At 42.9% G+C, this 14,639-nt stretch overlaps 1 protein-coding gene across 2 annotated transcripts in view; it reads left to right on the forward strand.

Moving 5' to 3' along the window:
- Positions 1-9,043, forward strand: part of GABRR1 (gamma-aminobutyric acid (GABA) A receptor, rho 1) — a 29,645-nt gene extending 20,602 nt beyond the window's left edge. For both annotated transcript variants that reach the window (XM_010565697.1, XM_010565698.1), the window contains 6 exons: positions 1,246-1,469; positions 4,002-4,084; positions 5,277-5,417; positions 5,888-6,040; positions 7,719-7,915; positions 8,756-9,043. In XM_010565697.1, the coding sequence (XP_010563999.1) occupies positions 1,246-1,469; positions 4,002-4,084; positions 5,277-5,417; positions 5,888-6,040; positions 7,719-7,915; positions 8,756-9,043 (1,086 nt within the window). The remainder of the gene's footprint in view (positions 1-1,245; positions 1,470-4,001; positions 4,085-5,276; positions 5,418-5,887; positions 6,041-7,718; positions 7,916-8,755) is intronic.
- The last annotated feature ends 5,596 nt before the right edge of the window (positions 9,044-14,639 follow it).

The following is a 14,639-nucleotide window of genomic DNA, read 5'->3' on the forward strand; positions in this document are numbered from 1 at the left end:
TGAAAGCTGACAATACTTGATTTTTCCACAGCACCCATAAAGGTAACTTTATGCAAAAAAGTGAGGCATTGACTTCTCACTGAAGAACAAATGTCTGTCAATATATTACTGTTTAAAGGACATATTAACACATGGGAGTCAATGTAAAAGGTTTCCCAGAACAAGCTGTTTTAAATTTGGATACAGGAAAAAGATGTTAAGGAACACTGTAGAATGGATCAAATGAAAAAAGAGGAAATTACATGGTCAGTGGCTTTGGGAGCTTCAGTTGGATGTGATATAAAGCATTTCCAAGAATTATATTGGCCTCTAGCGTAATAATAGCACAGGCTGCAACTAACAAATCACTTCTACTAAAAAAAGACTGCAGAAACTGCCATTTTTCAAAATGCTTGGGAAGTGTTGTGGAAAAAAAAATCCAATGTCAAATAATTTCAAAAAAACCCACCCCAAATCCATCTGACTTCCTCCACTCCAGACACCAGGGCAGACTGGTCAGTCTTAGACACTTCCCTCAGTTTATGGGCAATATATTATGCAACACTCAAAGATACCATGCTTATAAACACTTGTGTGTGAGCTTATCTTCAGATACATGAGGGCCTCCTTTGAAATAAGGAAAAAGGCAAACCCAAGCATACATGCCTCTGGGGTCTGACTCCGAATACAGCAGAGCTCAAAGAGAAGGAGCATGCCTTGGATCCAAGAGTACAATATGTGGGGAGAAAGAGCAAAAAAACCCCATTTTGGTCAAATACTGAGTCACAAAGATTTCAGTGGCTGTGCTGGAGGAAGAGCTCTCACTGCAGCATGCTCTTCCAGCTGCCTGGGGGAAGGCAGTTGCCGGAGCAGCGTGTAGGGCAGTGCAGGCAGCAAATTCTTCCCTGTTGGCTCCAGAAACGCAGCATCGTATGGCTGGGGGTTAATAAGTGGTCGGCAGCACTCTCCACCTACCACTGCCTCAGCATGGCTGACTTTTCATCCCTGGAGTGGCTCGCAGACACCAAAACGCAACATTTGCAATTCAGGGGTGGATTTGCCACGTGGATGGCCTCTGATTTCTGAACCCAGTAGGTCAGTCTGACCTGAGGAATAAACAAGCTGCAGCTGGTCATGTCCCCTGCAGCTCAGGGAGTGGATGTGCTTTCAGGAATGGTGCTTTACAGCTCATGGTTTGTCCTAGAGAGGAGAAATCACCGCTATGCCGGTAAGGTGTAAGTTTTGACACAAGCCTGTTTGTTGCAGGACTTCACCATGACACTTTATCTAAGGCACTACTGGAAAGATGAGAGGCTGTCCTTCCCCAGCACCAACAACCAAAGCATGACCTTTGACGGCAGGCTGGTGAAGAAGATCTGGGTCCCCGACATGTTCTTCGTCCACTCCAAGCGTTCCTTCATCCATGACACCACCACAGACAACGTCATGCTGCGGGTCCAGCCAGATGGGAAAGTACTTTATAGCCTCAGGTAAAGCTGCATTTGGTCAATGCAAGCTATTAGTGGAGTGAGAGAGAAAGCACTTTAATTGATTCCTGTATTGTGTTTTTGCATGACTTCATACTAAAAAAAAACCCATAAAAAAGAGTGAATGTGCTGACTATCCACTGACATCTGAGTCCCTGTGCAAGCTCATTAAGTGCCTGTCGCAGGAAGCCAATTCCTACGCCAATGTTGCTGGTTCCACAGCATCCCTTTGCCTTGCATGCATGGTTAGAGTCTGCTCTTGCTGTTGGGACGCTGTGGCCAGACGCAGCAGTCCCCTTGGGGCATGAAAGCCCCTTGAAGGGCACATTTTTGGTAAACTTTGTTTCATCCTGTAGTTTGAGGGGTGATCCCAGCCTTGGCTTTCTCCTTTATTTTCCAAATGGTCAATCAGCTTTGAGAGGAACATTGCTGACTTAAGTCTGAACATTATTAAACCAGGATTTTTTTTCTTTCTAATAAATAACACTTTCATACTTGAAGACGCTAAGTGAGGAGCATCTGTCAATCTCCAAAAGAAACTAAAATCAGTGCTTCTGTTTTTCTTGGCTGCAGCTCCATCCAGTTAGAACACAAGTATTGCCAAATGACCCATAAAAACCTATTAGGAAATTGCTGTACAATATTCTGATGCAAGAATGTTGACAACACCTCCACAGCAATGAAATAGCAAAATACATGATAAATAAACAAAGCATCAGATGATAGATAATGTATTCTGAAGGAAAAGAAGGAAAACTGACTGTCAGGAGGCCAGTATCAGCAAGATCGATAGATTTAACTAATAATAAGCTTGCAGAACACATTGCTTGGGAAGGCTGTTGAGGTCTTTAAGGGCATGTTAGACAGCAACCTTAGGAGTGGCAGAGGTAGAGCTGAGCCTGCCACAAGGCGAGGAGATCAACTTCTCAGCCTGCCAAGGTGTTTTATGATTTTATGAAAGGAAGGCAAGCAAAGCAATTCTTGAATCCCAGTGGGGTAGCAATTTGACAAGAATTTTCTTATTCTCTGATATTTTTATCTTACTGTTCCTTGGAATTCACAGCCTGAACAGTGTCTGCCTTCTCATTATTAAAGCTTTTTCTTCACTCAGCATATTAGACAAGGTTCAGGTGTTCCTTAAGCCTTTGCAAGTTTGCTCAGGTCCTTAGTACAATAAAAAAAGGACAATAAAATGCCATAATGTTCAGCTATAGCATGCATGCCTGTATACTCTTTCATTTAGCTGCATGATACCAATCATCATCTGCGTTCCAAGCATTTATGGTTGTCTAAAGAAGATGGGAACAGAAGAATATAAAAACTACTCAGATCCTGCCACACACAGTCTTGTGCTTAAACAATTGTCCTGTACGAAATGGTGGTGAATGCCTTGAATAGCAAATTGACAAAGTTTCATTATTTTATTCAGTGGCAACTGCAGGTTGGAGTGCTTTATGACCGCTCGGAAAGTATGAATGCTGGTCTCCCCTTAAGAGCAAAGAGGTCATTACTGCCTGCCTGCCTTTGCTGAATGCCTTTGTCTGTAGATTATATTTTTCCTTGGTGTCTGCATTTTTAAGTCCCTTTGCCAGACTTTGTCTTCTTTTGTCTTGGAAACTGCTGTAGACCTCACTGGCACCTGAACAACAAATCTGAGCCAAGCACTTTCACTCAAAGACTAAATCCAGATAGGAAAGCAACATCGGTGGGAACCCACACATGCAAAAGGACTACTAACATAAGGGACTCCATTGTGTTTTTATCATTTTGTGACGGACATCTGTCTACCATTAGTCCTGCTATAATTCATTAATTCTTTCCCCATTCCGATTTATACTTCTCTTTTCATTTACTTCCCTAGAGTTCAAGACAGTTGAGTCAAGATTTATGGAGGCTTCCAATGCGAACACAGAGTTATGCTGTTAAAAATGAGATAATCAGACTATAGCAAAACCAGAGCTTTTGATTGATGGGGCAGAGCACTTCAGTGGTCTCCGTTGCATACCAGCTCCAGCCCTAACTCGAGGCACTGCCTGTGCCCTCTGGTGGCTGATACCCATGTGTGACCACCGGGTTCTCACTGAGCAGCTGAAAATTCACGGTGTGCAGAGAAAACGATCTGTATCCCTCATGGCACTAGGGTGGCTTTGATAAATGGAAATTATTTTATTGTACAAAGCATCCATTGAAAGCACAGATCTCTGCAGAGAGATGTTTGCTGATAGTCAAAGAGGAAGAAGTGCCCTCTCTGCCCTTTCCCATTTTCTTCTCCAGTGTTTTTGTCATCTAGTAGCAATTTATAATGGCCTAACTTTCTAGTCATCTTTTCATTCGATGAAAAGAATCTAGTTTGCTCAGAAGAAAAAAATGGCTTTTACTAAAGAGGAATGGCTTTAGCTGAATGGAAGGTATTTGTTTTCAGTTGACTGTTACTGGCCAGATAGTTACTTAATAAAAACCCAAACTCACAGCTTTACTATTTTTCACTCACATAAGAAGGCAAGTTTTTAATGGAGTGGTTTTTATTATTCCTAGAGTTACAGTAACAGCAATGTGCAACATGGATTTTAGTCGCTTTCCCCTGGACACACAGACATGTTCCCTGGAGATTGAAAGCTGTAAGTAAAGCGGAGGCGTAGGGCAGCCAAGGGCTGCACCCCAGGGGAACCCAAACTGTATTTAATTACATCAATAATTATACTGATAATTAAACTGCTGCTACATTCATGGGAGCTCTAATCAAAGTCGGCAGACTTCAACTCTGAGAAAAAATCCCTGCCCATATTTTGTCACTAGAATTAGATGGTGTTTGCAACAATGCAGTGTTTTTAAAAACCAGCTGTGAGCACTGTCTTGCCGGTGTCCCTGAAAGCCACCCAGGCTGCCCCCCTGCCCCCCTGGCCCCAGAGGACCTGGGCCACTTGCCTGCAGGTCAGCAGTCCCCAGCAGCAACCACTTGCCCAGGTGCCCTCAAACACATAAATAAATAGCCCTACACCCTTCACGTGCACCATCTGCTCATCCATGGTGTAGAAACCATGATGGGGCAGTGACATTAATCACCTTCCTCTTACATTTCTTACATCTATTTGAGATTAAACCCAGCTTATACCCACATGTACTTCCTTTGTCCCAAGTATGACGCATATACAAATTGAGTAGATTTCATACAGAGACATTTTAAACTTTTAGCTTTTTAGGAGTTTTTTTTCTTCTCCTTCTTAATCTTGCAATAAGAAATTATAATCTTAATTCTGTTTTAATACATTTATGTGTGATTTTTTTCTCCCTGTCTGGGAAGAGCGGCTGCTAAACCCATCTGAAAGGATTAACGTTACTGTAGTTCCACATGTATTAAAAATCCATGAGCTATAATGTTCATGTGTGCATCACAGGCAGAAAGTTTACTCAAGAGTTTTTCCTCCTGCATGCCTCAGACCATTGATAGATTGTTCCTCCCATTACCTCAAGCAGGCTCTTTCCTCTAAGTCTCCTTTCCTTTGCTTCTGATTTTAGGACGTTTATAAGGGACAGTTTTTCAAGTTTGGGTGCGGTGGGTTACCTGACACACATATTATGTGTGCAAAATTATGATTAGAGAAACAGAAGGGTTTACAAAATGCACCAGGCATCAGACCTGAGGGCTGTGACAATGAGCTAGTCCACTCCTTGCCACAACCATACCCACCATCGGCGTGGCTCTCAGCTAGGTGGTGGCATGTGGCCTTTTCAGCCAGGACCTTGCAGGTAGCCTGGAAAGTGCTGGGGGTGTGATAAAATCACCGAGGTGGGTGTCCTCTGCTCCCCTAGATGCCTACACTGAAGATGACCTCATGCTCTACTGGAAAAATGGGAATGATTCCCTAAAAACAGATGAGAGGATATCGCTGTCCCAGTTCCTGATCCAGGAGTTTCACACCACCACAAAGCTCGCCTTTTACAGCAGCACAGGTGGGTACTGCGGTGCCTGCCAGAGAGTGGGCTGGGGTAAGAAGGTGCGCAAACTGTCCCTTTCGACCTTGGCCATGCGGGATTGTCCACTGGGAGGTCTCCCTGTGGCCCATCAGACCTGCCTTTCTTCTATGCCGAGGCTGCTGTCCCTGCCACAGACTTCCATTCTGACGGTTATGTAGTGTGGAAAGACAATCCCTCTTCAAGATCACACCAAGCCTTAACATGAACTAACCTCTCTGATTGCACAGGTTATATTATCTTCTCTGGAAGACATGGTCCTGAAAGACACTTTGAATTTGATAGCTGGTTCAGTAAGGAGTCTTTTCCATAAACTGCAATGATCTGTGTTCATTAACCGTGTTTTTCTAGAAGCAAATGAGGCACTATTCCCCTGATGCAACATCACCTTATCTGAAAGTAGTTTGATATTGGTGTGACTTCTCTTTTTCCTTCTTTCTGTTATACAGGGTGGTACAATCGCCTCTATATAAACTTCACGTTACGTCGACACATCTTCTTCTTCTTGCTCCAAACCTACTTCCCCGCCACCCTCATGGTCATGTTGTCCTGGGTGTCTTTCTGGATCGATCGCCGAGCAGTTCCTGCCAGAGTCCCATTAGGTAAAACCAATCTTGTAGCCAGCAGATCTAAGAGACAATTGCTGCAACTGCAGCCTTGACCATCAAGACAAAGTCCTCTGTGCTATGCAGTTCCCCTCCATTGCCTTGTGGCACAGAAATCAGCTATGTCACACGTGTGTCCCCCATGCAGGGACTGCTCATGGTAGAAACTCTCCATCTACCCTGTGATGCCAAGCAAATTGCCTTTCCTACTTGCACAAGCGCTAGCTGTAAGCGGTGCAAATCAGAGAGCAAACGTCCCGCTCTGCTTTTATTGCTGTTAACAGAGACAGGCCACATATAGAGCCAAAGTGTCAGTATCCTTCAGAGACTTCAGTGAGCAAGAAGGTGAAAATCAGTATTAGCAGCCCTGGCAAAATTTCAGTTTATTGAGTTTTGCTAGAGGAGGGAGAGTGGAGGTAACAGTCAGCTGAGCTGTGCTATTCAACTTGTTAAGTAAGTTTGCAGTGCAATGTGAGGGATTCAATTTCCCCTTTTGCAGCATCTTTCAAAGGCATATGTCAGAGGACTCACCATGAGAGCAGAACTATGATATAGACATAAATCTTCTTCTAAAGTGGATGCTTTGCCCTTAGCAAAGTTTGTGGGTTTGCAGACTTTGAGCCCAAGCTTGCTTCTGCTTATTCTAGGCAATGCACCTCAGGATTTTATTTATTGTTAAAATCATATTCCTCAGTGACAGGATATATAGAGGAATAGTAGAGGTGGCAATGGAGCAGTTACCCGTGTCTGTGTTTAGAAACAACATCCATTGCCTTGAGACATTATAAAAAGGAGCATAAGGCTTTGGGCCATAGCTTTTTGGAATATGTAGGCACTGCCTTTAGCAGTACTTTTTAGTACCTAGATACTCCTATGAGTTCAGTCCTTTGTGCTTCTATACATCATTTCAACTTTCAAAGGGATCATTAATGTGACATAATTAGCCCCTGAAATAAGAGGACCACAGAGAGCCTCCCTCAGGGCCAGGATAACACCGAACTACAAGGGCTCCCGCCCTTGCTGATGTGCTCGTTGTGCTCACCCATGGTGTAATGTGGGGCAGCTTTGCCCTCTGGGGCCCCATTAGTCTCTGCTCTTGCTCTGGGGAAGGCACAGACCAGGCGTGAGAGCTGGCTGGTGACTTCCCACGAAGCAGGACTTCCCAGGAGCAGATGGAAAACACAGGCCTGGGAAAACTGGTGGAAGCAGCAGCAGCAGCAGACGGGCACTTGTGCCCATACTGTGGAGGGGTTGAACTGGAAGCTGAGGTACTCAGAATCACAGAGTCATAGAATATCTCGAGTTGGAAGGGACCCATAAGGATCATCAAGTCCCCTCCAAGGACTGTCCTGAGCCTGCAGATGGGGTGCAGCCAGCACGGGATCAAAGCACTGTTGCCTGGCCATGGGGCAGGAGGGTGGTGGTGTGGCAAGGAACCAGGCTAGTAACACCCTGAGACCAGAGCTAGAGCTGTTTTCACTGAAAAGACAAGAAAACCCCAGTTAGAAATCAGGGCTGCCTGGACCCTCCTCAGGCAGTGAAACCCATCACCCAAATGTGAAAAACAATATCGCAAGGTAAATTCAGATGTCAAGAAATCGTAACGACAGCTGTATTTGTGACGAAGAGTCTGGTTTGAATGTGTCTTACGGTCTCTCTGCTGGTGTATTCCCAGGGATAACCACCGTGCTGACCATGTCCACGATCATCACTGGGGTGAACGCCTCTATGCCGCGTGTTTCCTACATCAAAGCAGTGGACATTTACCTGTGGGTCAGTTTTGTGTTTGTCTTCCTCTCGGTGCTGGAATACGCGGCAGTGAATTACCTGACTACGGTGCAAGAGCGGAAGGAGAGGAAACTGCGGGACAAGGTGAGGTTTTCTATCACCTCCAATGCAGCTTTATGCCCCTGGGAAAAGGTATGGCAAATGTCTGGAAAAGTTCAAAAGTTTGCAGCTACAGTGTGCTGTTCCCAGCTGCCTGGGGAGAATGCAGTGCATGCGAAAAGACACCAGCAGTCAGGGGTTCTGGGTTATAAAGATTTGCTACAGACAACCCACACCCAAGCTCACTGCTCTTTCTTCAGAGCCTGAGGATGCTAACTCCCTCTACACACAGCCCTCCTCTACCTCTATAAATGGGATAGGTTTTAGGATTTTACCTTTAAATTTTTTTTTATACTGAAGATCCAAACCTGTAAATAGCATCAGATGCATGCTGCGTTTTGGGTTTCAGATAACACGGCAGATATCCCCCACCTTTCTCCAGGCACAGTCTAAACTTACACAGTGGTCCAAATTTCCCCCTTCTGCCTTCATTACATTAAATTATAACCAGCCAAAATTTCAGGCTAAGCTCTTTTCTTCAAATGGGGCAAGCCTCACACATTCCTCCTTGTGCTTTCCCTCCACCCTCTTCTCTGATTTTCTCAGCTTCAAGGTACAGGTCTTTATTCCCACCCTGATGGCAGTGCTTGAGCCAAATGAGCTTTTCCACAGAGAGTCCTGCTCTCTCCCTGACTGCGCTGTGCCTTGCAGACATGAAAATGCAGAAGGAAAAAGCTGCTGCCCAGTTCCATCCTTTCGTTCTCCCTTTTGTGTCCCAGCAGCCTGAATTCTCCAGGCTTGTCCCCTCCTCTGCTTTTGTAAGGAGAAAAGGGATGTCTATCTGGAGACAACTCAAAACCATCCTGCACTTACCTGTGTCCACAGCTTCCCTGTGCGTGCAGCCTACCTCAGCCTCGGCCCATGATGATAGACAGCAGTTACAATGACGGGGATGTGAATGAACTGGGGCACTACATGTCGGAGAACGGAGATAAACAAGACCGAATGATGGTGCAGCTGGCGCTGGGGTCCGAGAGAGGCTCAGGCAGGAGGAAAAACCAGAGATACGTCAGCATGCGGATCGACACTCACGCCATCGACAAGTACTCCAGGATAATATTCCCTGGTGCATACATTCTATTTAATTTGATATACTGGTCCATTTTTTCATAAATATACATAACTTCTGTAGTCACAGAGCACTGTGACGTTAAATGAAAGTACAGTCTCATAGGCTAACAGACAGAAAATGGGGAATTGTTTTAACTGGAAGGAAGATTGATTTTTTTTCAGGATTTAATTTTTTTTTTATTAGATGCAACTCATCTGTGGCATAAATAATTGTGCAAGTTTCACATTTAAGCGAAATATAGGATATACAATCTAAAATTTTATACTTATTTAAAGCTGTGCTATGTTCCTTCTTGTGCCTCACAGGCCACTGTAAACTATTTTAACAAGTGACTACAATTGCCAGTTGCTTGTATATGGTGCATCCTCCATTTTGTGCCCCTGAAATCCTAATTCATTCTCTAAGTACCTGAGTGCATGCATACATCTCTTAACTCAAAAGACTTCTCATGTTCAATACAAATACATACAAGAATATGCAAATACTTGCATGTTTACAGGATGAGGTCAGAAATGGTCATTACAAATACAAAATACCCAGTACCAGGAAACACTCTGACAAGGTTATTGTTGGCTACAGCTTGCTTTCACTGCTTAATGCATGCTGCCCTAGCAGTACTGCACTGGCAGGTCCACATAGGAATACTTTCAGACTTTGCTTTGTCTTGATCATGTTTAAAACAAAGAAATCTTTCCAAGCTGTTCTGACTATCTTTTTAAAATACAACTTGCAATGTACATCTACTAGAGAGTGAACAAAAGCCAGACTTCCTGCAATGCTAACTAAATGCTCTGGGAAACACAGGAGCTCTCCTTGGGTCTGCTTCTTTGGGTCAGTGGGAGTTTTGCTCTTGAGTTTCATGGGAGAAGAAACACATTTCTCTACAAAATGATTCAGTGAAGACAATCAGGTGTCCATGAAAAGAATAAAACTACTCCAGGAGAAGCCTCTCTTCTCTGAGGTAGTCTGGGCATTACTGGTCTGCCCAGCCTGAGAACCTGTTGCAGCCTGTAAAGCCAGCAGTAATTGTACTTGCTTCCAGGAAAAGCCTAGTTCATCTGTTTTTAGTAAAAGCATAACAGCAAGGTGCTCAACGGCTGACAAAGCAGCAGTAAGGACTTGATATTTGAGTTACTAAAGATACCATGCCAAAAACTTTTGAATGACGTAAAAAGGAGCTTCCACCATGAGACAGCAGCTCCATTGCAGACCCAGGTACAACTAAGCGACTCTGCTTTTACAGCATATTGATCCCCCAGCACCCTGCAGCCCATCGTGCCCTTGGAGCAGGGTCAGCACCATCCAGGGCAGGAGCAGAGGCACAGCCGGAGCTGGGGGCATTCGGCATTGACTTAAGTCCCAACTCTCCATCCCAGTTTCTGCAGAGCAGCCAGTCAGCATAAATACTCCATATGGAAAAGGCAAAACCTGTAATGCAGAAGTAAAAATATTTCCAGAAAACAAGAATCAGTTGAATGGAATCAGGGGCCTTTACAATAACAGGAACACCAAAGGCATCTCAGAAAGCATGGTCACTCAGTTGGTCTGCTGCCGTGTGTTATACACCTATCTCCACAAAGCCAACCGAGGGTTTGGATGAACAGACTTTAAACACACGCACGCTTTTTCACACAATTATGAAATACATTATTCCCTGCACAGCAGATGCTGTTGTCTTTTACAGATGTAGCTGCTCTGAGAATCAGACCAAAGCAATTGTGTCTCCAAAAGGAAAGTGAATCTTCTTAGATGACATCTGCCCTGGACTGACTGATCTGCCACTCTACCATTAGGCTCCTGACACAGACATTGCAGTTGTTTGAACACTGGTGGTTGCTGCTTTAATTTCCTATGTAAATAACTGTCATGTAAACATAATCACTATTTCTTACAACTGCTGAAATCATGACCTGCAAAACTACCTATGCTCAACTTACACTTGCAGCCTACACTCCATAGGTAAGGCAATGAAATCACAAAAGCTAAAAATCATTAGAAGACATATCCACCCGTAAGATAGTTTTACTACTCATTTCTACATAGCTTTTTTTTTTCACACACACATACTATCTTAGCTTCATTTTATCAAGTTTCCTTCATATCATATTATCCTCCAGTGGGTTTTTTCAAGAGATTAAAAAAAAATACCTATTTTCTTAAACTATAAACATTTCAAAAGGTAGAAAGGTCACCGGCAAAAGCAGAAGAAAGGCTGGCCACCAGGTTTGGCCACCCTACTTTATTCCTTATTCCGATGACACCTTCCCCCCCAAATAGCTCCAAGATTTCTTGAGCACTACTTGCACAGGAATGTATTTAGATTCTCCATATTGTAAGAACCCATTATTTCTACATTTTAAGAACAGCATGAACATGAGTGCCAGATTTTACAGTAAGCTCTCCAGCTTCACAAGAAGCTTAACGCTATGTAGTTTGCTGCAGTACTGTACATTCCTTTATAGACTCATTAATCTCATACTACATACATTATTTGGCATCTGGCCAGTATATTAAGGGAGCTTTTGAAGATACAAATGGGGGCTGGACTTTTGAATTCCCTGGCTTTCAGTGGGAGACTGGTTTCTAACTTCCCATATGATTTTCAAAGTTTCCCTTCCAGCACATCTCCCTAAAGATTCCCCAACCTCCATGTTTGGATTTACATTGTTAACTTACTTGTGTTTTATTTGGGAAATTCTAGTGCCTTTTCAGTCTTATATCAATGTGTATATAGATGTATTCTATAAGTACAGGATATGTCATATACAGCCAGTGTTTGCTATCAACAACTGTACTCCTTAAACATATTCACATACACAGTTTTTTGGCTTTTAACCTTTCAGTGTATGGGTCTTGTATCCAATCATTAACACTCTGCTCCTTTCCATTTCACAATAAAAGTGATTTGTTTTCATTTATTTCTAGAAATACTCAGAATCACAATAAACCTTCACATTTGTACAGCACTGTGTGTTTTCTACCTTCAAAACAATGATCTCCATGAGTTTATAAGTGTATGTAAGACCTTTTTGCTCAGGACCTGATCCAGTCAAATACCAAATGTCCTTAAATCCTGCAATGCTGGTAGGGCTGGAGAGCCCTGGGATTTCACAGGCAGGGCTCTGACAAAAAGCCTGCATGCAAACTCAAAATCCCTGAGATGACATTAAGCTTTCCACCCCAGACTGTGTATGTTACAGTCCTCGTTCTTCTTGCTTAGTGTGATACTTTATAATTCAGACCAGTTTCTTGGAGGTTAACCCAAAGCCCAGCCTGGGGTGATGCTGTTTTTAGAAGCTGAAGCATGTTGGCAGGTCTGTGTGGATTATGGATAAACACAAATTCTGCCTGTGAGCACGTCTAGATTAAGAGCTTTGGAGACTGAAGCCTTCAATAGTCTTTAAGGATGCTGATAATTACTGATAGGGTGAAGCAGCAAGGCGGCAAACTTCAGTCAGCAACAGACAGAATAGTGAAAAGGCATGAAGAAAAATCAATGATCTCTCTTCTTCCTCAGTAAAAGGATATTATCACAATAATAAAACCCTTAGGTCCCTCTCTTTCTACATGCTGCATGTCTGAGCACATGATTCTCCCAGTACAAAACAGATCCAAATTCCCTGCAAGCCCCGAAGAGCAAGTCAAAACCCCTGGGACTCCCCTCTCCTGCACTTGCTCCTATGGCAAGATGGTATTTGATGGAGCACTGAAGAGGCAGCAAAGAGAAACGAAAAGCAACTGTGAGACCACCTGTACTGCATGTTCCACCACAGGACACAAGTAGCTCAGTGGCAGCACAACACACCAGGGCCCTTCAGATGCTGAAACAAATCCCTGAAAGCCTAACAAATTGTAGGGCATGAAGCACGTTCCAGTCTCACAGAACCAAAAGTACATACAAATAGGAAAACTATGGAAAATTACAACTCCTGATGATTTTTAAGTATTTATCAAGCAGTTGTTATGAAACAAGACTCAAGCACTGTAATTCTGATGAACATGTACTACAATTCGTGGGCTTTTATCCTTCGACAGGGTCTTGAGAAGCTAAGAGATGAGCTGTTACTACATTTGTCAGTTACCTTTGAGACTAAACATCTGAAAATATAACTTTCTATAGGTACTGTAGAGCAATCATAAATGATAGCACTGCATAAATGGCCAAGACTATCCATAACAGTGTGGACTTCATTCTTTCCAAGGACTAAGGCATTTGGCTTCTCACTGTATTTTTAAAGAAAGACATTCAGATGCAGCTGTGGCTGACAAACTCATCAAAGATTTTTGTCAGATACTTTTGACTTCCATTAGTGCCAAAAGGAGTCTAAAATAGCAGTAATCTTACCTAAACTCTCTACTAAGCCAAAGTTGAGTAAGAACTTTTAAGAGTGTGCACTTTTGCTCCCCAATAAAAACAAAATGTGGGTGCCAGCAGCAGTCAACCAGACAGGCTGGCAGACAAAGGCTCTGTGGAGGGCTGCTGCTTTCAGGACCAAGAAACCATAAACCTTAGGGAGAAACAGGAAATCATGTACACTGACTTTTTTATTTTAAAATTATTTAATCCTAAGCACTTTGCTCTCAACAAAAATCTGTTTTAAAGAATGCTATTAGCAAGTTATGAGAAGATTGCTCAACGAATACTAGACAAACTTCAACAGCTAATGGGTTATGACTCTTCACAGGAACACAGTCTCGCTCTTTGTGACTGCAGCATAACCATGTACAGAGCACTCAGACAATGGGAAGGAAACAATTACAGAAATACAATTCACAAGAATGTGAAGCTGCTCCCCATTTACCATTTGATGAAGAAAGGCTGCTGGACCCTTCTACACCAGATAGCTTAACTCAGCAGGTTACAAGTTCTTTCCTTTAAATCCTCATAAGAAGAAATCCATCACATTTCATGGGGGGTGGTGTCTGTTTTAAACCAGGCATATCTTTTACTCAAGTTCTAGGACAGATATTAAATAAGGAAACACTGTAGCTTGGTAGGCTGGCAGAGGCTTTAGTTCTTCACAAAGTCTGGACATAATCACGTCATCCTTAAATAGCTGTGATTTGCTATCAGCTCTTCAGAATCATTTCAGCAATTACAGTTTATTACCTACACATTTTGATTTACTGCTGAAAGTACTATTCTTGACAAATATTCCAATACTCTTAAATTACAAACAGCTTGGGGAAGACTGTAGTTAGGGTAACTTAAAAACCATGCCAGATATTTCATATACATGTGATTTATTATGAGTAGAAATTACTGAAAATCAAAGTGAGTTTTATTCCCACAGGAAATAAATTTCTCATATATAGAATCATTATGATAGTAAAATCGTAACTTTAAATCTGAAACTCCTTTAGTTCTGGACCTTAAAAACAAACATTCTGAAACACAAATTGGAACTAACTTGCCTCGGGAAGCTGAAAAGTCTCTATCTTTGGAGGCTTCCAGGATTCAGCAAATGAAGCCAAGCTCACCTAACCTAGTGTTGGTGATAATCCCACTTCAGGCTGGACCAGGTTTAGCCTAGCAGAGATCCTCCAGAGAGCCCTCCAAGAACCATTCCTATTATTATATGAATTCTAACATGTTTTAATAGTTGAAACAGCCCTAAGATTATAAAGACTACCATT

The sequence above is a fragment of the Haliaeetus leucocephalus genome, unplaced genomic scaffold, assembly GCF_000737465.1.
Source record: "Haliaeetus leucocephalus isolate CR32 unplaced genomic scaffold, Haliaeetus_leucocephalus-4.0 Scaffold195, whole genome shotgun sequence".
Taxonomy (NCBI): Eukaryota; Metazoa; Chordata; class Aves; order Accipitriformes; family Accipitridae; genus Haliaeetus; species Haliaeetus leucocephalus.